Here is a 17932-nt window from a genome sequence, read left to right on the forward strand (position 1 = left end):
TCACTGTAGCTCAGACTAATGCTTTCTCACCAAGATATGCACTACTTAAGGTCCACAGAGGTCATTTGGTAACACGAGTTAAGCTAGTTCCTAAGGACTGAATGAATAGGGTGACATTGTTCTCACCTGTCAGTTGGGCCTGATCATTTCCATGGGGGTGGCCACCTTCTCCGGCCCAGTCACCCCCACCACCTGCAATGGTATCACCATCATCATGTTTAATAAAAGATTCGTCATCCTCTCCATCATCGTTGTAATCATGGTTTGTAATGATGTGCCCGTTGTCGTAATCGTCATCTTCGTCATCCTCATTGCCATACACATCACCATCGTACTCACCCTCTTCCCTATCCTCATTCAAATCTCCTTCATTAACCATTTCTTCTTCCTCATCACGAGGCTCGTCAGGGTACGTATCCTCCTCATCATCATCATCTTCTTCTTCTTCCTCCTCCTCAATGTCTACTCCCGCCTCTTCTTCTTCTCCCTCTTCAAAGTTGGGGGGCAGTAGCTGGTTTTCTGGACCAGTGTCTTCTTGTCCTCCTGTTTCCTGACCAATGGCAATCCCTTCTCCAAGTCCAGTTTTGTCACCCTCCCCAATTGGTTGTCCTACTGTTTCCTGACCAATGGCAGTCTCTTCTCCAGGTCCAGTTTTGTCACCCTCTCCAATTGGTTGTCCTACTGTTTCCTGACCAATGACAGTCTCTTCTCCAGGTCCAGTTTTGTCACCCTCCCCAATTGGTTGTCCTACTGTTTCCTGACCAATGGCAGTCTCTTCTCCAGGTCCAGTTTTGTCACCCTCCCCAATAGGTTGTCCTGCTGTTTCCTGACCAATGGCAGTCTCTTCTCCAGGTCCAGTTTTGTCACCCTCCCCAATAGGCTGTCCTGCTGTTTCCTGACCAATGGCAGGCCCTTCTCCAAGTCCTGTTTTGTCACCCTCCCCAATTGGTTGTTGTCCTGCTGTTTCCTGACCAATGGCAGTCTCTTCTCCAGGTCCAGTTTTGTCACCCTCCCCAATTGGTTGTCCTCCTGTTTCCTGACCAATGGCAGTCTCTTCTCCAGGTCCAGTTTTGTCACCCTCCCCAATTGGTTGTCCTGCTGTTTCCTGACCAATGGCAGCCCCTTCTCCAGGTCCAGTTTTGTCACCCTCCCCAATTGGTTGTCCTACTGTTTCCTGACCAATGACAGTCTCTTCTCCAGGTCCAGTTTTGTCACTCTCCCCAATAGGTTGTCCTCCTGTTTCCTGACCAATGGCAGTCTCTTCTCCAGGTCCAGTTTTGTCACCCTCCCCAATAGGTTGTCCTGCTGTTTCCTGACCAATGGCAGCTCCTTCACCAGGTCCTGTTTTGTCACCCTCCCCAATAGGTTGTCCTCCTGTTTCCTGACCAATGGCAGTCTCTTCTCCAGGTCCAGTTTTGTCACCCTCCCCAATAGGTTGTCCTACTGTTTCCTGACCAATGACAGTCTCTTCTCCAAGGCCAGTTTTGTCACCCTCCCCAATAGGTTGTCCTGCAGTTTCCTGACCAATGGCAGTCTCTTCTCCAAGGCCAGTTTTGTCACCCTCCCCAATTGGTTGTCCTGCTGTTTCCTGACCAATGGCAGTCTCTTCTCCAGGTCCAGCTTTGTCACCCTCCCCAATTGGTTGTCCTGCTGTTTCCTGACCTGCGACAGCCCCTTCTCCAAGTCTAGTTTCTTCAATGGGCTTGCCATCTTCTGGGTCAGGTCCTCGCTTGTCTACAGACTGCACTTCTTCAATCCCACCTGGACCTCCATCACCAGTCAACTCTTCACCTATCAGCAGAATATTGGAAAAAAAATATTTGTTTAATAAGGTATTCTTTTATGTGATTTGTTATCCTGTACCAACATCAAAACAACTTCACAGCCTTCAAATCCTTGACATATAAAGGCATCATGATCATGTAAACAAAACAAAACAAAAACTTACACAAAGAACAGTACAGTAAACTAAGTATGAATTCACAGTATTAGATTTGGACCATCTCTTTCTTACATTACTAGCCCTTAATCACAATGACAGGGCAAGAATTTTTACATATAAAATGAAATGACACATATGAGAAACAAGAATCACCTTTTGCATCATCATCCTTTGTCTCTGCAGCATTTTCACCCTCTTCCTGATTAGCTGTGAGTTCCTTATTCTCTGTAGCATCATCAGGGTCCTTGTCTGCTTCAGCATTCTCTGTGATATAAAAAATATGTATGTAACACTGTCAAGTATCAATAAGGACAGCCTACTCCAATGTAAGGTTTCCAACATAGGCTTTATCTACTGGTTACACAAACTATAGTGATGACGATGTGGCTTAACAGGTAGCAACCTCACAGTTGAGCTCCTGGTTCCAATTCGCTGGTGACTGAGAGACCTTGGTTCAAACCTGGGAAGGGTATCTGGGTTGGGGCCCCAAATGGGGGTCCCATGTTTCACGGTGTTTGAGAAGCTGCCTTAAGCAAGTTAAAGGGAGAAGTGAATTGCTTAGCCTACTAAAACAGCAAGGAAACCTGTTGACCTGCACTCCTAGGACTTACAACAATATCTGATGAACAGCCTAGAAACGTGACTTTGGCTGATCATGTCAATCAATGTCTTTGCAGAAAAGCTTACTCCTACATTTTTCTACATTCTAAAACTGTACTTTATTCGTAATAACGTTGAATATGTGGAGGACATAACAACCGGGATACAATCTTTCAAATCTAAGTTTTCAAACTTGTGGTGACTTCACGTAAAACAGCTTTGTTTGTGATGCAATTCTAGTGAATATTCTGATCAAACACAGATGGAGTACGTACCAAACAGGCTTGTTTCTTTACCTTCCTGTCCGGGGTTGTCTACGTCCTTCTCCGTTTCTTGTACAGTCTCTTCCTGTGGAACATCCCCACCTGTCTGGTCCTGCTGAGGACTTCCACCTGTTTCAGCATCTTCTGCCACCTCATCCTTCTGGAGCGCCTCTCCTGTCTCCTCCTGGGGCAGGTTACCTCCTGTCTCATCACCTTGTACCGTCTCCTCCTGGGGCAGGCTACCTCCTGCCTCTCCCTGCTGGGGGTTGTCTGCTTCAGGGTCCTCCTGAGGTCCATGGCCCGCCTCGGCCTCTTCTGCCTCTGTGTCAGCAAACAGGTTCCTGCTTTGGTGGACATTTTCTGCAACTGTCAGGTAAACATTCCATTAGATGAAGATTTTTATAGCTGATAGACACTATACAGCCTTGTATTTCAAATTTATTGGGGTGTTACCCAGCTCTAAAAATCCTACGAGATATTATTCTTTCTGAAAAAAAAAAAAACAATGAAAAAAATCTTAAAATTGTGTGGGCTGCATTCCTGTCAACTAAATATATACTTCTTAGAAATTCAATTTTCTGAGTTGTGTAATGTGCTTTATCCATTAATATTAATAGTGAACTCATACTTAAAAAATATTGGCCTCTGTGTTCTAACTAACAGAGTTCAACTTCAATAACTGGGCTATGATATAGCAGGGAAACAGACAACACTAAACAGCTATTCTTAAAGAAAACACTGGGGAAAAAAAGCTTTTCCTGAAATATGGATTGAAGCATTTAAGTGGAGAAGGAAGAAGTGGTACACAAGTACCTTGTTTGTGACCACAGTGGTCATTGTCATTGTCAGTGTGCTTGAGGTAATACATATCAAGACGTTATCATGCAAACTTTCCCTTTTTTCTGTCAACAGTGTTAAAAACTTTGCTGTTTTTGCCTATTTGCTTGGATCAAATTTTACTCTAGAGACATCCAGGCAAGAAAGACGAAGACGTCCCTCTTCAGTACTGGGCAGAAAACTGGACTGTCCAAGCTATCGGAACAGGATGTACTTGAGAGATACACCTTGAGGATGTACCCATACAGACATCAGTTGGTAAATATTATTGTTAGCACAGAGAACTTTTGATGTCTACATTTGATTGATGTTCCTGTGCTCTGGTAAAGAAAGTGGCTGCAACGTTTTGGTGCCAAGTGGTTCTCTCTGGTTTGTAAACAACACTTAATGTCTCTTGACCCACATGAGGGATATGGGAAAAGGTGACCACCTTTGGCAGGTATAACAAAAGGACAATGGTGCTGGCTAACATGGAGTCAACTTGGTAAAGGCAAGGGTGAAATGTACAAAGCTATGTTGCTTTTATGTTTCTGCCAAAAATCAAAGGGTGCATTTGGGTATGGTACATACCATGCATTCTCAAAACATCATCAAGGGGGAAGATTTCAAAACGTGCAAATGTAACTTCGACTTGTCAGCTGATTATCAAAAACATCACAACCCTATTGTCTTAATGAACATTTTTAAACCATACAATAACAAATGAAAAGAAATCTTTATAGTTTTTAGTTAATTACATACATGTGTATCATGTACAATCCAGTATATTATGGCACCCATGCACCAGCCACTATTCAAGTACCATGTGTTTACATCTGCCTGTTTAAACTCAAGTGTCCACAAAAACTCAAAGTCTCTGATGACATACAGATTTGTTCATCAGAGGGGAAGTTAAAGCTCTACACACTCATCATGATCCATCACTCAATGGAAACGTCCTTGAAAACTGGTACAACTACCGATTATGTAAATGAAGAGATGTGGCCACTGATGACCCTTTGAAAGTTGACGATGACATCACAAAGACGTCATATGATGATAGCCTCATTTGAGTGAATCACCTAGACCGGACTGTCTAAACTTCTGTTGCAGAGAATTAAAACATCAATGATGTGTCAGTGAACAATTCAACTACCCAGCAGGCATAAGTGTGACAAATGGAGAACTTCTGTACAGACCCAGTTCAGTAAACATTCAAATTTACTGACTGAGAATCAGAAATGGAAGGATGCCTGTAGCTGATGAGCAAATTAATGAAATAATGTAAATGATGAGTAGCAGAATAGAGTAGAGAACTGGAGTAGAGTACTTTAGTTGAGCAGCAGTATCAATCAAGCTGGAACTGCTCTTGAATCAAACATTGCATCTTAACATAATCAACAACTTACTCTACTGGTAGAAAAGTTAGATATTACTCACCAATATGGATGTCTCTGTTCTGGAGCAGCTGGAAGACACCATCACACACGAGGAGGTGCTCCTCATCACAGACTCTCTTACACATGTCCTCATTGTCTGACAACAGGAACAGTCCTGGGGGTACGAATAAAGCTTTCTTTACTTATATTTGGCATATGAACTCCTGTGTAGTACAGGTAACAGATATACAATATAGTCTCTGCTTTCACTAGTTTCAGCTTAATCAAATTATTACTATTATTATTATAGGACAAGTGCTTACAAGTTAGTACAAATGAAACTAGATGTTTCTAGTTGTTAAGCAGTTCAATATGTTTTGTTGGTAATAGATTTTAACTGTAGGTTTCAAAAACACTTTGAGACAACCCATCTGATCTTGACAAAGTTACCACAGAGTGACGTATGGAGCCTCAAAATTTCCTACTAAATGTGCAGACTAGGGGTGGGTACCGGTACAGAAAATTCAGGTCCAGGTCGGGTTCAGGTCCAAATGATCAGGTCCAGGTCTGGACATGAACCTGGACCTGATGCAGTATGACTCATACCAATGGTCCATTTCACTACAAAGAAATCTGTTTGGTGGAGTATTAGACTTACACTGGCATTTTGAAATCCTACAACGCTAACTGCACCTGTACTATTGGCTGTAAAATTTGGTAGAAATTACTACAAACTCTACTCTACTTCACTCTTGTTATTTTCTTCCACCTGCATGTAGTGCATGCACCAAAACGTGTGAATGCCTGATAAAATAATCTGTAAATTTTCTAATCGGTCCAACATCCGGTCCACCTAATTTTTTCAGGTCCATTTTTTCTGGACCGGTCCAATAAGAAAAAACGGTTTTGTACCGGTACGCTGTACCGATACCCAGCCCTAGTGCAGACTCTATGACTTACAAGTTATCACAGTGAGAGAAAAATAAAAAGTTTGGCAGTTACACATGTTGTATTTCTCACAAAGACCTTGACAATCTTATGTCCTTGCTTTGTACCGAGTTGTCCTGCTTCAGCTAGGGGCTGAGTTGTCGCAGGTGCAGAGTTGTCCTGATACCGCTAAATCAAATACTGTTGTTTTTCAACTGACTCAAACTGGTTTTTAAACTTTCCCTCTGTCACTGGGAGTCTGCTAAAATAACTGAATAGGAGACATACATGATACAATTGTCTTAACATTGTCTGGTAGCGGGACATCTACATTGTACACAGAACATTGTCTGATTGAATGGAACCTCCTTGGTTAAAACAACAACACAAAGAGCAAATTATATTATTCAGAATACATGACGTCTATTTTTAGCTTTACCTGATCAACTTTGCTGGTAGGTAACTTTGCGACTTCTCTTCCTATTCATCTTATACATTATGAAAGCCATTATCATATATAACGTTATATCATAACTAACTTGTTGGCCAAGTGCTGTAAACCCAATTTTTTTGCACCCACCTAGATATTTCGTTCGTTCTTTGGCGATTTCGTCACGCAGTTCACTGAAACTGTGACACAAGTCCTCACTTGTTGACGCTCCCAGCTGGAGTTGAACAGGTTCGTTACAGAGAGACATGCTTTGTTCGTGGAAAAGTTCACAGATCGGCGTGATAGGCGACATCTCTGTGTCTACCTCGTACACACTGTCACATGCGTCCAGAAAAACTTTCTGGAATTCTGGAGTAGGGAACATACACTTCTTGTCTGTCCACTCCCGAAACGCGATCTCTCCGACGGTAAGCGTTTCATTCCTCTGTCTCTGTATCCTCTCGACTGAGAAACCATGACTGGAAGAGGTACAGAAAACTAGAAGGACGAGCAAAAGCTTCATTTTGGAGAGCTGCGACGAGTACTGCTTTCTACAACTACCTGTCGACGCCATCTTAAATTGTCTGGAATGGTCCAATTTACTGGAGGGTAACATCGATCATTTTACACCTGAAATGTGACGTATTTTACCAACAAAAAGAAGACTACAAAGAGATAATATGTATCAAGAAAGCTATTTTCCTAGAATTGAAGATTTTTATCGTATCTAGTTACCACACCACATTGTTTATTTACTTGAAGATGATGTCACCCACAGATAGTGGTATGGCTCACATGACGAGTATGCGCGTGACGTGGCCAGTATCCTGATGACTCAATATTGCACTTGTGGCACGGACTGACCTGTAAGGTTTAGAAGTAGCACTAGGAACCGCTTAAAGATCCCGCTAAAGTGGGAGGTTAGCTAAGTTACTTACAAAAGTGTGATTGAGTGGTAATTGTACGAGTTCCTTGTTTGCAGAACTGTTTGACCCACGGTAGCCTTTCGACACCAAAGGGAACAGGACAAAAGGAGCATTGATTTCTGTTTGCACCTGTGACAAGTTAAATTTTCACGGGAAAAGCTGGCTGTTGATGTTAGCAGACTATTGTCACAGCCCTCACATAGAGAGTAAGTTGTTACATCGCCATGACATTTAATCTCTGTGGCATTATGTACATGTAGGGAATTGTCCCTATAAGTCGTCATACTGTCCTTGGTAACCCCAGGACCCAAATTAAAGACATTCCTTTGATGTATCATGCAAGAGCAAAATGCCGTCATGAGTTTGTTTTGTCATTTGTATTGATTTGCCACCTACAGCTGTGGTTGGAATCACCTATTCAGACCATGAGCATCATCGTTACAGTTCTAATGTCAGTCAAAATAGTTTCTTTTTTTTCTATGTCGACTTTAATAGTCTGAGCATAGCAGCTGGACTGCCGATGGTAAAGAGACCGAAAACTGAATGGTAACACAAGATTAAATTCTCTGCTAATCTTAAAATTATAAATGTTGACACAGATTTTTGTACATTGCATAAAAAGTTTCATAAGTATAACTTAGACCCCATTCACACTCAGAAAAACGATTCGAATAAAACATTTATCCGAATAAAAATTTTTCTATCCGATCCAAAATTTTGTTCACACTGCTCTTCAGCAATCCGATCAGTGCGCCCTCAGTCTTATCTGAATAAAACATTAGTTGCGTTTCAAAGATGTATCGCTACGTCTTGTGATAGCTGGCGGTGAGATTCTTCACTTTATTTCTGCACTGGTCGAGGGATTTCTCAAATCCATGCTCCGCCATTCTTTCGGATATATCTTCATATTACTAGTATTATGTCCCTGTTTTTATGAACCTTCCCGAGTTTTTTCTGTGTCTACTCCCACCCCCAGATGGAAATATTAAAGCAGCTTCGTTTGTTATGGTGTCCACTTGGCGAATGATGAAGATTTCCCTTTCTTTCCCCTTATTGTTGTTGGAAGTAAAATACGGTGGAAAATGCTCGCTGAAAAACGAAGCAATCAGTGTGTAGTGTTTCGAAGTATGACCCCAAGTTCCCGGATGAATGACGTTACACCCCAGAATAAGCGGAATCCTATCCATTTGCGCGTTCACACTGCCGAATCGCACGAATCGAGACTCCCCGCGGCGCAGTTTTATCCACTTCCCGGAGTTTTACCCACCTCCCCGAGGTGGATCGCGAGGGATTCGAATCGATGAAATCCAAGTGATTTGGGAGCGTTCATACTGCTAAGTTTTATTCGGATCGGGTAGTTTTATTCGGATAACATGTTTTATTCGAATCGTTTTTCTGAGTGTGAATGGGGTCTAATACACGTGGGAGAGGAAATATAATCAAAATCAATCTCAAGAATTTAAAATTACAAGATAAAAATTTCAGATCATGAAACCTTTGCTGTAGTGTAATGCAACAAATCAATGAAAGGGCCTTTTTGTTGATATTAGTTGCCAGGATGTATTCTATGGTATAAACAATGCTGGCATGCTAACAACAGGACCCTTAACCCATGATAATGAATCTATTTCCATTGGAAGAAAGCTGGGCACATGCGAGATGCATTGCCAAATGTGAAAACTAAATCAAAGTAAGCATGACTGAAAACAGGATGTATGTTTTTACATGTATGTGCTATGACACAAGCTACATAAGACATTCATTCAATGCAAATAAACCTAGGACTTTTTTGCCTCTGGCATTTTATTCCCTCTGCTATAAAAATAAACACACCAGCAAGTACATAAATATACCTTGACCTCCCAAAATATACAGAAACTCCAATTCATAACATTTTCTTTACAGTGGTACTTGATATGCAGTGAATTGTGTGAAATATTGTACACACTTCAGTGATAATAGAATTCAAACTTTCTCAGATTGCATAGGTAACGTTACTCTACTATGGTTCACAGTAAGCAGCAATCAATAATTATCTTCATACAGTTGACAAAAAACTGCTCCAAACAAAATGCTGATTGACTGACAGTATCCATTAGTCCAGTGCACATATCAATAATTGTTGTTCTAGAAGCTGGCCTGAGACTCCATTTGAACATGAATGGTGGTACAATTGAAAACATGATTTGCCAGAGTTCAGTGTTAGGCTGTAACACAAAATTATGTAACTATGTAGTCTTATGAATACACTTTTCTGTCGCTAAAAGTTTAGAAACTATTAAGTTAAAGTTAAAGCTTGCAGTCACTACATACATTTGTATTTCTCTTCATGTGGAAGTTAAGGCACTTCAGCGCAACATCCAGTGTTATTAGATACAATATCAGGTATCTTGCTGCCTTTTTAAGGAATATTTCTTCAGCTCCAATATTTCAGTCAATCCATGACCTATAATAAATATACACCTGTGGTAGTTGTACCTAAATATAAGTAAATAGTATAGGTACTATGTAGGCTAATTCTTTCATAGCAATATGACTATTCCATCAATTCATCGCTTATGCTAGAAAATTTCCACACTTCATGATTTTATAGCAATTCAATTAAAACAATGTGATAGAAATCCTCCATTCATGATTTAATCTGATGATCAACACAATGGGACTCAAACTTTTGTTTGTCAAAGAGTTGCCAAGTGCTTTACAGTGGGTATTACCCTGTAAACCTTCGAGGTAAGAAAAATAATCATTAGTAAATATATAAACCTGGATCCAAAAATCACGGATATGCTATAATTGTACAGTCTATGAGTTAACCCGATACATGTATAATTCTTTGACTATGTTGTGACCATCATATCAATAATTGGTTTTCTATGTGTGTATATATATATATAAGATGGACTAATGTTTAAAATGATCTAGTGAAGGTCTATACATGCTCCTTTCTCAATCTTCCTCCTTGTTGTACAGGAGTCTGTAGCCATGGTACTGTGTGATGGGCCTTCCCCTCCAGTACAAGAACAACAAAATCGCCATCTAGGAACAAGTGGCAGAACTTCAGCCAGAGTCATTGTACACACCCCAGACACCTTAAACTAACCAGGGGGATGAGTGTTCTCATGGCTTTTCTGAATTGATAGATCAACCAGGATCATAAACGGAATAGTTGAAATTTAACTCAATTTTTCCATATTATACATACACAATATATCTATAATATCTATAATTAGTTTAGTAACAAATGCATTGTCTGTTTTCAAGCAGCCTTGTTTTGCATTCCTATGTAATTGATAAATCTCCTGTTCGCACATTACAGCTTCGAATGTTTAAATGTATTCTTTGTTGTGCAGTTGCTTGTAGGTTCTGCTTCTGGTGGAGCCTCGCCAATACTTCAGTAACAGGTAGCCCATCTATAGAGAACAGTCCAAGAAAAGAAAGCCAGGATGGGTGATCACAGCAAAGCAGCATGCACAGAATATTCGTTACAGCTGTCCTCGGATTAGAACGATTAGGCCTTTTACCAACTCGGCCCAGTCGAGTCGGCCCAACACACTGGTTTAGCCAGCATCACTAGTTGGGTTAGGTTAGGATTGGGGTATTGGGCCAAGTTGGTAAGGTGTCAGGCTGAGTTGGTCTTATGAGCCATGGGCCAAGTTGGTAAATGGCCAAAGTGTCCAACATCAATCAACATCTGCCTGATACCACAACAGATCAAGTTAATGCCAGATTGATATGGATATATTGATAGCACCACACCAATAGCACCACACCTTAGAAAAATAGACAGAATAGACAAATGGGATAAACTTACAATGATGATAACTCCAAGAACCATGACATAGAAGAGAGCCTGGCTGGCCTTGCTGGTACGTGGTGCACTTGGTTGAGGTCGAACTTTCTTTGAAGCAGCTTTCGGAGCTTGGGCTGTAATTGGTGACAACAGAAAACCATTACCTACCAATCAGCACACAAAGTAGGAGAAAGTCTATCTTTAGATAAGGACAACTCATCTTTTAAAAACATCCCATGATTTTCTAAATTTGTCAAAATAATAAATGGTTTAAAGAGGCAACTTAATTGTCTACTGATCTCCCTGCGCTTCCAGATAAAAAGGAAATTACTCTCCTAATAACATCACGAAACTCACATTTAACAGAAAAGGGGGCGGTATCCTTTGTCTTCCCATGTCTCAGAAAAAGAAGTCAAACCCAATAAGTCTACACTATTTGTTCACCCCTTTCATGTAACCTGCCATTACAATTGGCAAGGACATTATATCTCATATAGCATCCTTGCAATTGGGCAATAATTTGCAATAAACTTATAGCTAATATTCAGAATGATAACCTTCTACTGCTCTATGCATATGTAAAGTTGTATATTACAAAATGTACCTGGTTTCTTGACAGAGTTGGACTCATCCTGGGTGTCACCAGGGTTGAAATCATCCCAATTATAGTCGTCTGTATCCCACTTGTTCATGTAGTCAGGCCTAGAATAGGGAAAAAGTACAACTACATATCAGATGTACAACAAAACATCCTTACACTACTTAACATTGTACGTTTTCAGTCCTGAAAGAGATCCAATCATGCCTATTTCTTTGCCACACACAAGGATGCCCGGATATATCAATCTTCAATAGCTAACACTTTTGTAGTAAAACTATATGATTTTTCAACAAAGTGTAAAAGTACAATGTAGCAATTTGTAGTTTGCAGGTGAAATTATACAATTAAGATGCAATAGCAGTTTAGTGGATTTTTTAAAATTTCAGCAGTATGACTGCTGTGCAATACAGGGCTGTCTCCAGCTTTAGATATTTTCTGTCCTTCGAAAGTGTTCGAAAGTGTCCAAATGTTGTTGATTTTTGTTTTAACCTTACGATAAATTTTTACAAAACATCAATTTTCATCAATTCTATGTCATGAAATTTGGATTCTTTTTACGGACAAGGTAAGATTTTGTCTGTCCCAACAGGCAAATTTCCATTCTGGGACAGAGGGAGGATCCTGGAGACAGCCCAGGTGTGAAAGTTATAGTAAGTTCACCCCTCAGTCGATACCTTCTCTTTCCATTATAGTCGTAGTAGTCATAGTCATAGTAGTCTGTGTACATTCTGTCAGTGGTGCTCTCAACATTGGGTTGTTCATCAAAGTCTCCTTCCTAAGGGGAAAAGAAGAGAGAAACATTAAAACTGTATTATAGGTTTGCCTTCTATGTTTCCATCTGTCACCACGCACTAGTATATCTCAGGTACATGTACAAGGAAAGTCTCTAGAGGCAGAGTGATAAGCTGACTGCAAGTACATATACATACCACTGGAATTGTATTCTGCCGGTATGAGATGTATACATGTATTTACATGTCATAGCTCGTATAAGTTATGTATACTATAATTGCCCTTTTGTGCAACACAGAAACTTTGCAGGTATGTGGCATGACAGCAGCTGGTTATATCAAATTGAACAACCTGTCATACGTAACCTTACCAAGTCTAGCTTTAAGCATTGTATAAAGCAAACTAATGAGGATGTTCCTATACACTAGACTAAGCATAATTTGTTGGATTTCTGCTAAAGATAGAATCACGTAATGACAAGTGACAGGTTATAAAGAGACGTACCTGTGTATCTTCATCATCAGCATCTTCTTCCAAAGTCTCCTCTTCTTTCTTTTCCTCTTCAGGTTCTTTTACCTGTAACAATTAAGATGTAATCACCACTTTATTGACCCAATCTAAGAACAAGAGGAATCATATTGCAGTAAATACATAAAGCAGTAGAGAGTGATATAAAAGTATGTCCATCAAATGTCACGTGACAGAGAAACTCCAAGATGAGACTCCCGGGTTGACAAAGAGACAGAGTTCGTCTCGAAAGCTTCCCCAAGCTAATTGAACTTTAGTTGTGTGTATTTGTTTAAATCTTTGTCAAAAGATATAAAAGTAGATATCATGTGGAAAAACTTTTAACTTAACCCCTGACAAATTTCCATCAAACAAGGAGTTTTTACCTCTTCCTTTGGTGCTTGTGGTGGAGATGGCGGCTGTTCAATTTGCTTCTGTGGCTGTTCAGCAGGCTGTTGTGGTTCTGCAGGTGGCTGTGGCTTTGCAGGTGGCTGTGATTGTGCAGGTGGTTTTGGTGGTTGTGCAGGTGGCTGTGGCTGTGCAGGTGGCTGTGGCTTTGCAGGTGGTTGTTGTGGTTGCACAGGTGGTTGTTGTGGTTGTGCAGGTGGCTGAGCAGGTGGTTGTTGTGGTTGTGCAGGTGGTTGTTGTGGTTGTGCAGGTGGTTGTTGTGGTTGTGCAGGTGGCTGTGGCTGTGCAGGTGGCTGTGGCTTTGCAGGCGGTTGTACAGGTGGCTGTGGTTGTGCAGGTGGTTTTGGTGGCTGTGCAGGTGGTTGTGCAGGTGGCTGCTGTGGTTGTACAGGTTGTTTTGGTGGCTGTTGAGCTGGTTTCTGTGGTTCTGCGGGTGGTTGTTGTCCTTGTGAAGCTGGTGCCGAAGGCAGTTCCGCTGGTTTTGCAGGCTCAGCTTCCTTCCGTTGTAACTGCATCAATGTTCCTTCCTTCTGCACATCATTAACCGCAGCTGAAGAAGAAAACATACATATGGGAATAATTACAATCCTGTAATGATTAAGTTCAACATTTCTAAATCATTTGGCCAGGTTTAACTTGTAATGATTGAAATAATACTAGTATTCCTCCAACAGCCCTGTCCACTAAAAAACATAGCAGCTTTCTATTATGGTATATGATGATCAGTACAAACAGGAACTAAGTGCTGGCAAAACAGACACAGGTCTGTTTTTCTTTGGCAATTACAATTTTCTATGAGCTATGTATACATCCACATGTATCTACAGAAAAAGTTAGAAGAGTCAATGCATAGTTGATACCAATGGCAAACTGCTTTGTACTTCGTCTAAAGAATAAAAATGTAGCAAGATTGCCCTAGCTTATTTTAGTTAACAGTCACTCTTGGCATATAGACCACACTGAGTGTAATCTATCATTCTCTCAAAAGGCCACAAGCATGAATGTTAGGTCCTATATACAAGTAAAACGCTAGTTCACCTTTATTTGCGGGGTACCCTATTTTCATTGTTTTTAAAAACAGGGTATCTAGAAATATCAAGTCGACGGAAGGTTCAAATTGCAATATATGTATTTTCAAAACATTGCAGCTTGAAGCCACTGTCCGTCAACTTGATATCCCCACAAGTAGATACGCTGCTTTTTTTAAACAATGGATTTAGATTACCCCACGAATAAAGGTTAACTAGCCTTATATGCACAAGTAAATGAGTATAGCAATTGCACCATAACTGAGTTTGAATTGTTCTTTAGCGGTCATTGATGTGCTGTAATGCCAGTTCTAGCTGGTTCCTTCATGCACAGGGCGGTTTTGACTGGTTACTTCAATACATAAAGGATGACGCACATGCAAGTACATGTAGAAATACTGGTTAGGTCACCTTTAGTTTGATATGCAAATGAGGTCATTCTGCTTTCATCAGTAAGAATAATAATATTCATTGTTTTCACTTAACTGTGTCACGTTATTTTCACTTTGATTTGTATATTAGTTGTCCTGAACATGATATTCTTATTATACAATTGAATGTGTGCCCTACATATCACTGTCTTCTCAGAAATGGTCTGCCCCGAGGCAATGTATTAAGTGCCATTATATCAACAACTTAATGGTAAAACTGTAAGCATGCAGGTCTGTTCCCAGCCCTCCAAAAACAGCAAGACAGACTTTATTCTACATATATTATAAACCTACAAAAGTGGTCACATCTTGGTGATCCCCTACATAATTTTCATAGTGACATCTAATGATCTATATTTTACTTATCTGTCGACAAAGATTGGATTTTATAAAAAAAATTATCTGTCCCCTGAGTGGTCTTCCTGGAGAGATCTAACTGTATAACATTATGTCCTCTTATGTCCCTGATTCAAACAACAGATACATAACATCATGACAAGGGTTATCATTATGCCATGAGAAGGTTTGTACCTGTATACCCTGATAAACATTAGGGACATCACTGTAAAACTACCGTATGATGGAAGGGGCTTGATACCATGTAGACATGTACTTTTAACACCTCATAATTCCACCAGATGCCATAAGATTGTCACATGAGAAAAGATACATGAATTCAAAGTGATAAAAATAGATGTACCAACGAAGCATCAGTAATCCTGGGTTATATAAGTTATAACGTTTATAGTAACGTGTTACACTTTAGAATCTATCTAACGTTAGGTGTTAGCAAAAAGCTCCTTGGTCCTCTACAACATCTTTTTAATCATGTGACGTTATTATGGCACCTGGTGGATTTATGAATATGAGAGTTGAGGTAAGCAAGGTTCTTGGGTTAAATGTCGGAGGCAATCGATAACACCGAGACGTAAATAGAACCAAGGAGCACAAACTCAACGTAACGTTATCTAATCTCAGTTAATCAAAATGTCGTTTAGTACTAAGTTCGAGATACATAAATGTATATTGGCTGATTAAGCTACAGTAATGTTATATAATCTCCAGCAAACAGACAATGACGACATGGTCGGTCGACTAAAAATTCGTCAAGGCAGCTGGCTCCTGCTGGACAAACCGGTTCTGAAGCTTCAGGCCCGTGATGTCACAAAATGTCTAAACTTGATGCCGATTTTCCACGATAACTTACCAACATTGCCGGCTGGATTAGCGTTACCAGGGTCCTCTGCAAGACTAGGCTGTGCCTTATAGAAGCTGACGAGGAGAAACGCGAGGACTAGTCTGGAAATCATGTTGGAGAGAAGAAGACACGAGTGAGCAGCCACGTATCTTCTATCTGTCCCTGTCCCTCTGTGATGGCCCGCGCGGGGGATTGTGGGAAACATCCCCCAGGTGACGCAACCACGCCCATCTCAGGTATTGTGGATGGACGATACCATCTCGGCAAGATATTCTTGTGACATTCTAGCACCTTTATTTCAACACATGGCTGGGTATGAAATATTTCACAAACAACAAAACAACTTAATTTATCAGCTCGTTTTCAGGTTGTTTTCAGGTTGACGAAGCACAGATTTCGTGATCGTCTTCATCACTATAAATAAATCGATCAACTGGATGAAATCTAACCTTTCCTCCCGACCTCTATAAAAAGCACCCTGCAGGCCGATTCGAGCTTCTCATCATATAGGTTCAAACAAACAAACAAACAAAAAACGACAACAAATATTTTGTGTACCTTTCCCGAAAGCAAGGAAACAAAGACGATTAATACATTTTCGAATCGCAGAGAGTTAAACCGAAAGATAAAAGGCTCCGCGAGACACATCTCTAAACTATATATCTTTATATATCTCTGACGTTATACCTCTAAACTAAGGGGCCCAAAATCTTAAGTCATCAAGACCGACGTACAAAACATCAAGACAATCTACTCAAGCCTTCTAGAGTTGTTATGTTGACAGAAATGTACACGACCCCAACTACTTTTTCATGGACATATGCCCCGACTTGCGACAGGTCTGCTGCATTATCATCGTGCGATCGCAAAGTGAGGGTATCCTTGGAAGAGTCGCGCATGCCAATGTCGTACAATATTCATGTGCCATGTTACCTGTCTTAGAACCTTGTCGGCCGTTGGTCCTAGATCTGCCACAGCCTTTCAGTGTAATCATACGACATCTTAAAATCGTACAACAAACTGCGACAAAAGTGGCAGGCGGGCCCCTACAGGAAAAACAAGGCTTTTACTGTGTTCTAACCATGACAGGTGACCGTGGAGTAGGCGTTAACCTTGTCACGGTTACCCGGACTCTCACCGCGAACATGGGTGGTCCTGTCATCACTCTGTCTATTCAACGAGACACACAACAGTTATCGGACGGGAGCATAGCCTCTAGCCGCTTCACAGCCTTCTAGGAGCGCGGCGTTTATTTTGGGGGAGCCGGCTGATTATCATTTCAACCAAGGACCTTGTTTTGATATATGGGCCAGGTTCTTAAACGCTATAACTCGAAAAAAAATCTATATATTGTAACAAGAAGTGCTTTCCGAAGTTCCTAAGATAAAAAGCAACGTGCTTGTTGGCAAACGTGGCACTGATAATACTTAATACAGCTTCCTTCCAGTGACTAGGGTAACACCTGGTTTCGTGTCTGATGATACGTTACCATGTGTAATACCGACGGCATTATATAGTAATATCAGAGTAATACCATAAACCGCATTCGCCAGTCAATCGGTTTTCTGATTTTGCCTCCTTCCTTTGAGGTAAACGCGAACTACTAAAAGATACATGGAACATGCGTAAAACTGACTGAACCAGCGCTTATATCTGCCTGCAGATTAACAGTGCGTAACACGAGTGGGAAGACCATAAATGGTGTCCATGTACAAGTTGACTGCACAGTGCATCAGCACTATGATATTCAGCAACAGTGACGTCACCATCTGAAGAAAGTTGACAAGGCAGACAAGTTATCCTGCGAACATATCTACACCTTAAAATGCACGGTTGGTATTTAAATTTTTAAAAATATTTAAAAATCAATAAAGATTTTTTTCAAACTCCAAATGGCAGACAACAGAACTTAGACCCCAGTGAGGTGTACGTTTCCACATAACGTTACCTGCCT

General features: G+C 40.7%; 2 protein-coding genes across 9 annotated transcripts in view; both read right to left on the reverse strand.

Annotated features, from left to right (window-relative positions):
• LOC118410735 (uncharacterized protein DDB_G0290685-like) overlaps window positions 1-6972 on the reverse strand; it is a 14418-nt gene extending 7446 nt beyond the window's left edge. For 3 of the 6 annotated variants that reach the window (XM_035812507.1, XM_035812504.1, XM_035812503.1), the window contains exons 1-5: window positions 6508-6971; window positions 5062-5175; window positions 2818-3171; window positions 2096-2206; window positions 127-1791 (exon numbers count right to left, since the gene is read on the reverse strand). In XM_035812507.1, the coding sequence (XP_035668400.1) occupies window positions 127-1791; window positions 2096-2206; window positions 2818-3171; window positions 5062-5175; window positions 6508-6931 (2668 nt within the window). In that variant the 5' untranslated portion in view covers window positions 6932-6971. Of the gene's footprint in view, window positions 1-126; window positions 1792-2095; window positions 2207-2817; window positions 3172-5061; window positions 5176-6507 lie in introns of all 6 variants that reach the window. The other 3 variants (XM_035812508.1, XM_035812505.1, XM_035812506.1) reach the window with 3 other exon arrangements.
• A 2088-nt stretch (window positions 6973-9060) lies between these two features.
• Window positions 9061-16182, reverse strand: LOC118411502 (basic salivary proline-rich protein 2-like). Of its 3 annotated transcripts, XR_004830682.1 has the most exons (8): window positions 15988-16181; window positions 13300-13871; window positions 12911-12982; window positions 12349-12449; window positions 11678-11775; window positions 11095-11207; window positions 10558-10693; window positions 9061-10419 (listed from the first exon to the last, which is right to left on the reverse strand). XR_004830682.1 is itself a non-coding variant. In XM_035813808.1 (7 exons), exons 1-7 carry the CDS (start codon window positions 16088-16090, stop codon window positions 10230-10232), a joined length of 1149 nt encoding a protein of 382 aa, XP_035669701.1. In that variant the 5' UTR covers window positions 16091-16182; the 3' UTR covers window positions 9061-10229. The 3 variants fall into 3 exon arrangements, 2 of the variants coding, with proteins under 2 accessions (XP_035669701.1, XP_035669702.1); XM_035813808.1 differs by lacking the exon at window positions 10558-10693 and having other exon boundaries at window positions 9061-10319; window positions 15988-16182; XM_035813809.1 differs by having other exon boundaries at window positions 9061-10693.
• Between the last annotated feature and the right edge of the window lie 1750 nt (window positions 16183-17932).

The sequence above is a fragment of the Branchiostoma floridae genome, chromosome 3, assembly GCF_000003815.2.
Source record: "Branchiostoma floridae strain S238N-H82 chromosome 3, Bfl_VNyyK, whole genome shotgun sequence".
In the NCBI taxonomy this organism is placed as follows: Eukaryota; Metazoa; Chordata; class Leptocardii; order Amphioxiformes; family Branchiostomatidae; genus Branchiostoma; species Branchiostoma floridae.

Excerpts from the sequence above, each read along its gene's own strand:
- LOC118411502 (XM_035813808.1), bottom strand. The coding sequence starts at position 16,090 with ATGATTTCCAGACTAGTCCTCGCGTTTCTCCTCGTCAGCTTCTATAAG. Across the intron at positions 13,872-15,987 it reads TAATCCAGCCGGCAATGTTG|CTGCGGTTAATGATGTGCAG; the intron begins GTAAGTTATCGT and ends TTTCTTCTTCAG. Across the intron at positions 12,983-13,299 it reads CACAAGCACCAAAGGAAGAG|GTAAAAGAACCTGAAGAGGA; the intron begins GTAAAAACTCCT and ends TAATTGTTACAG.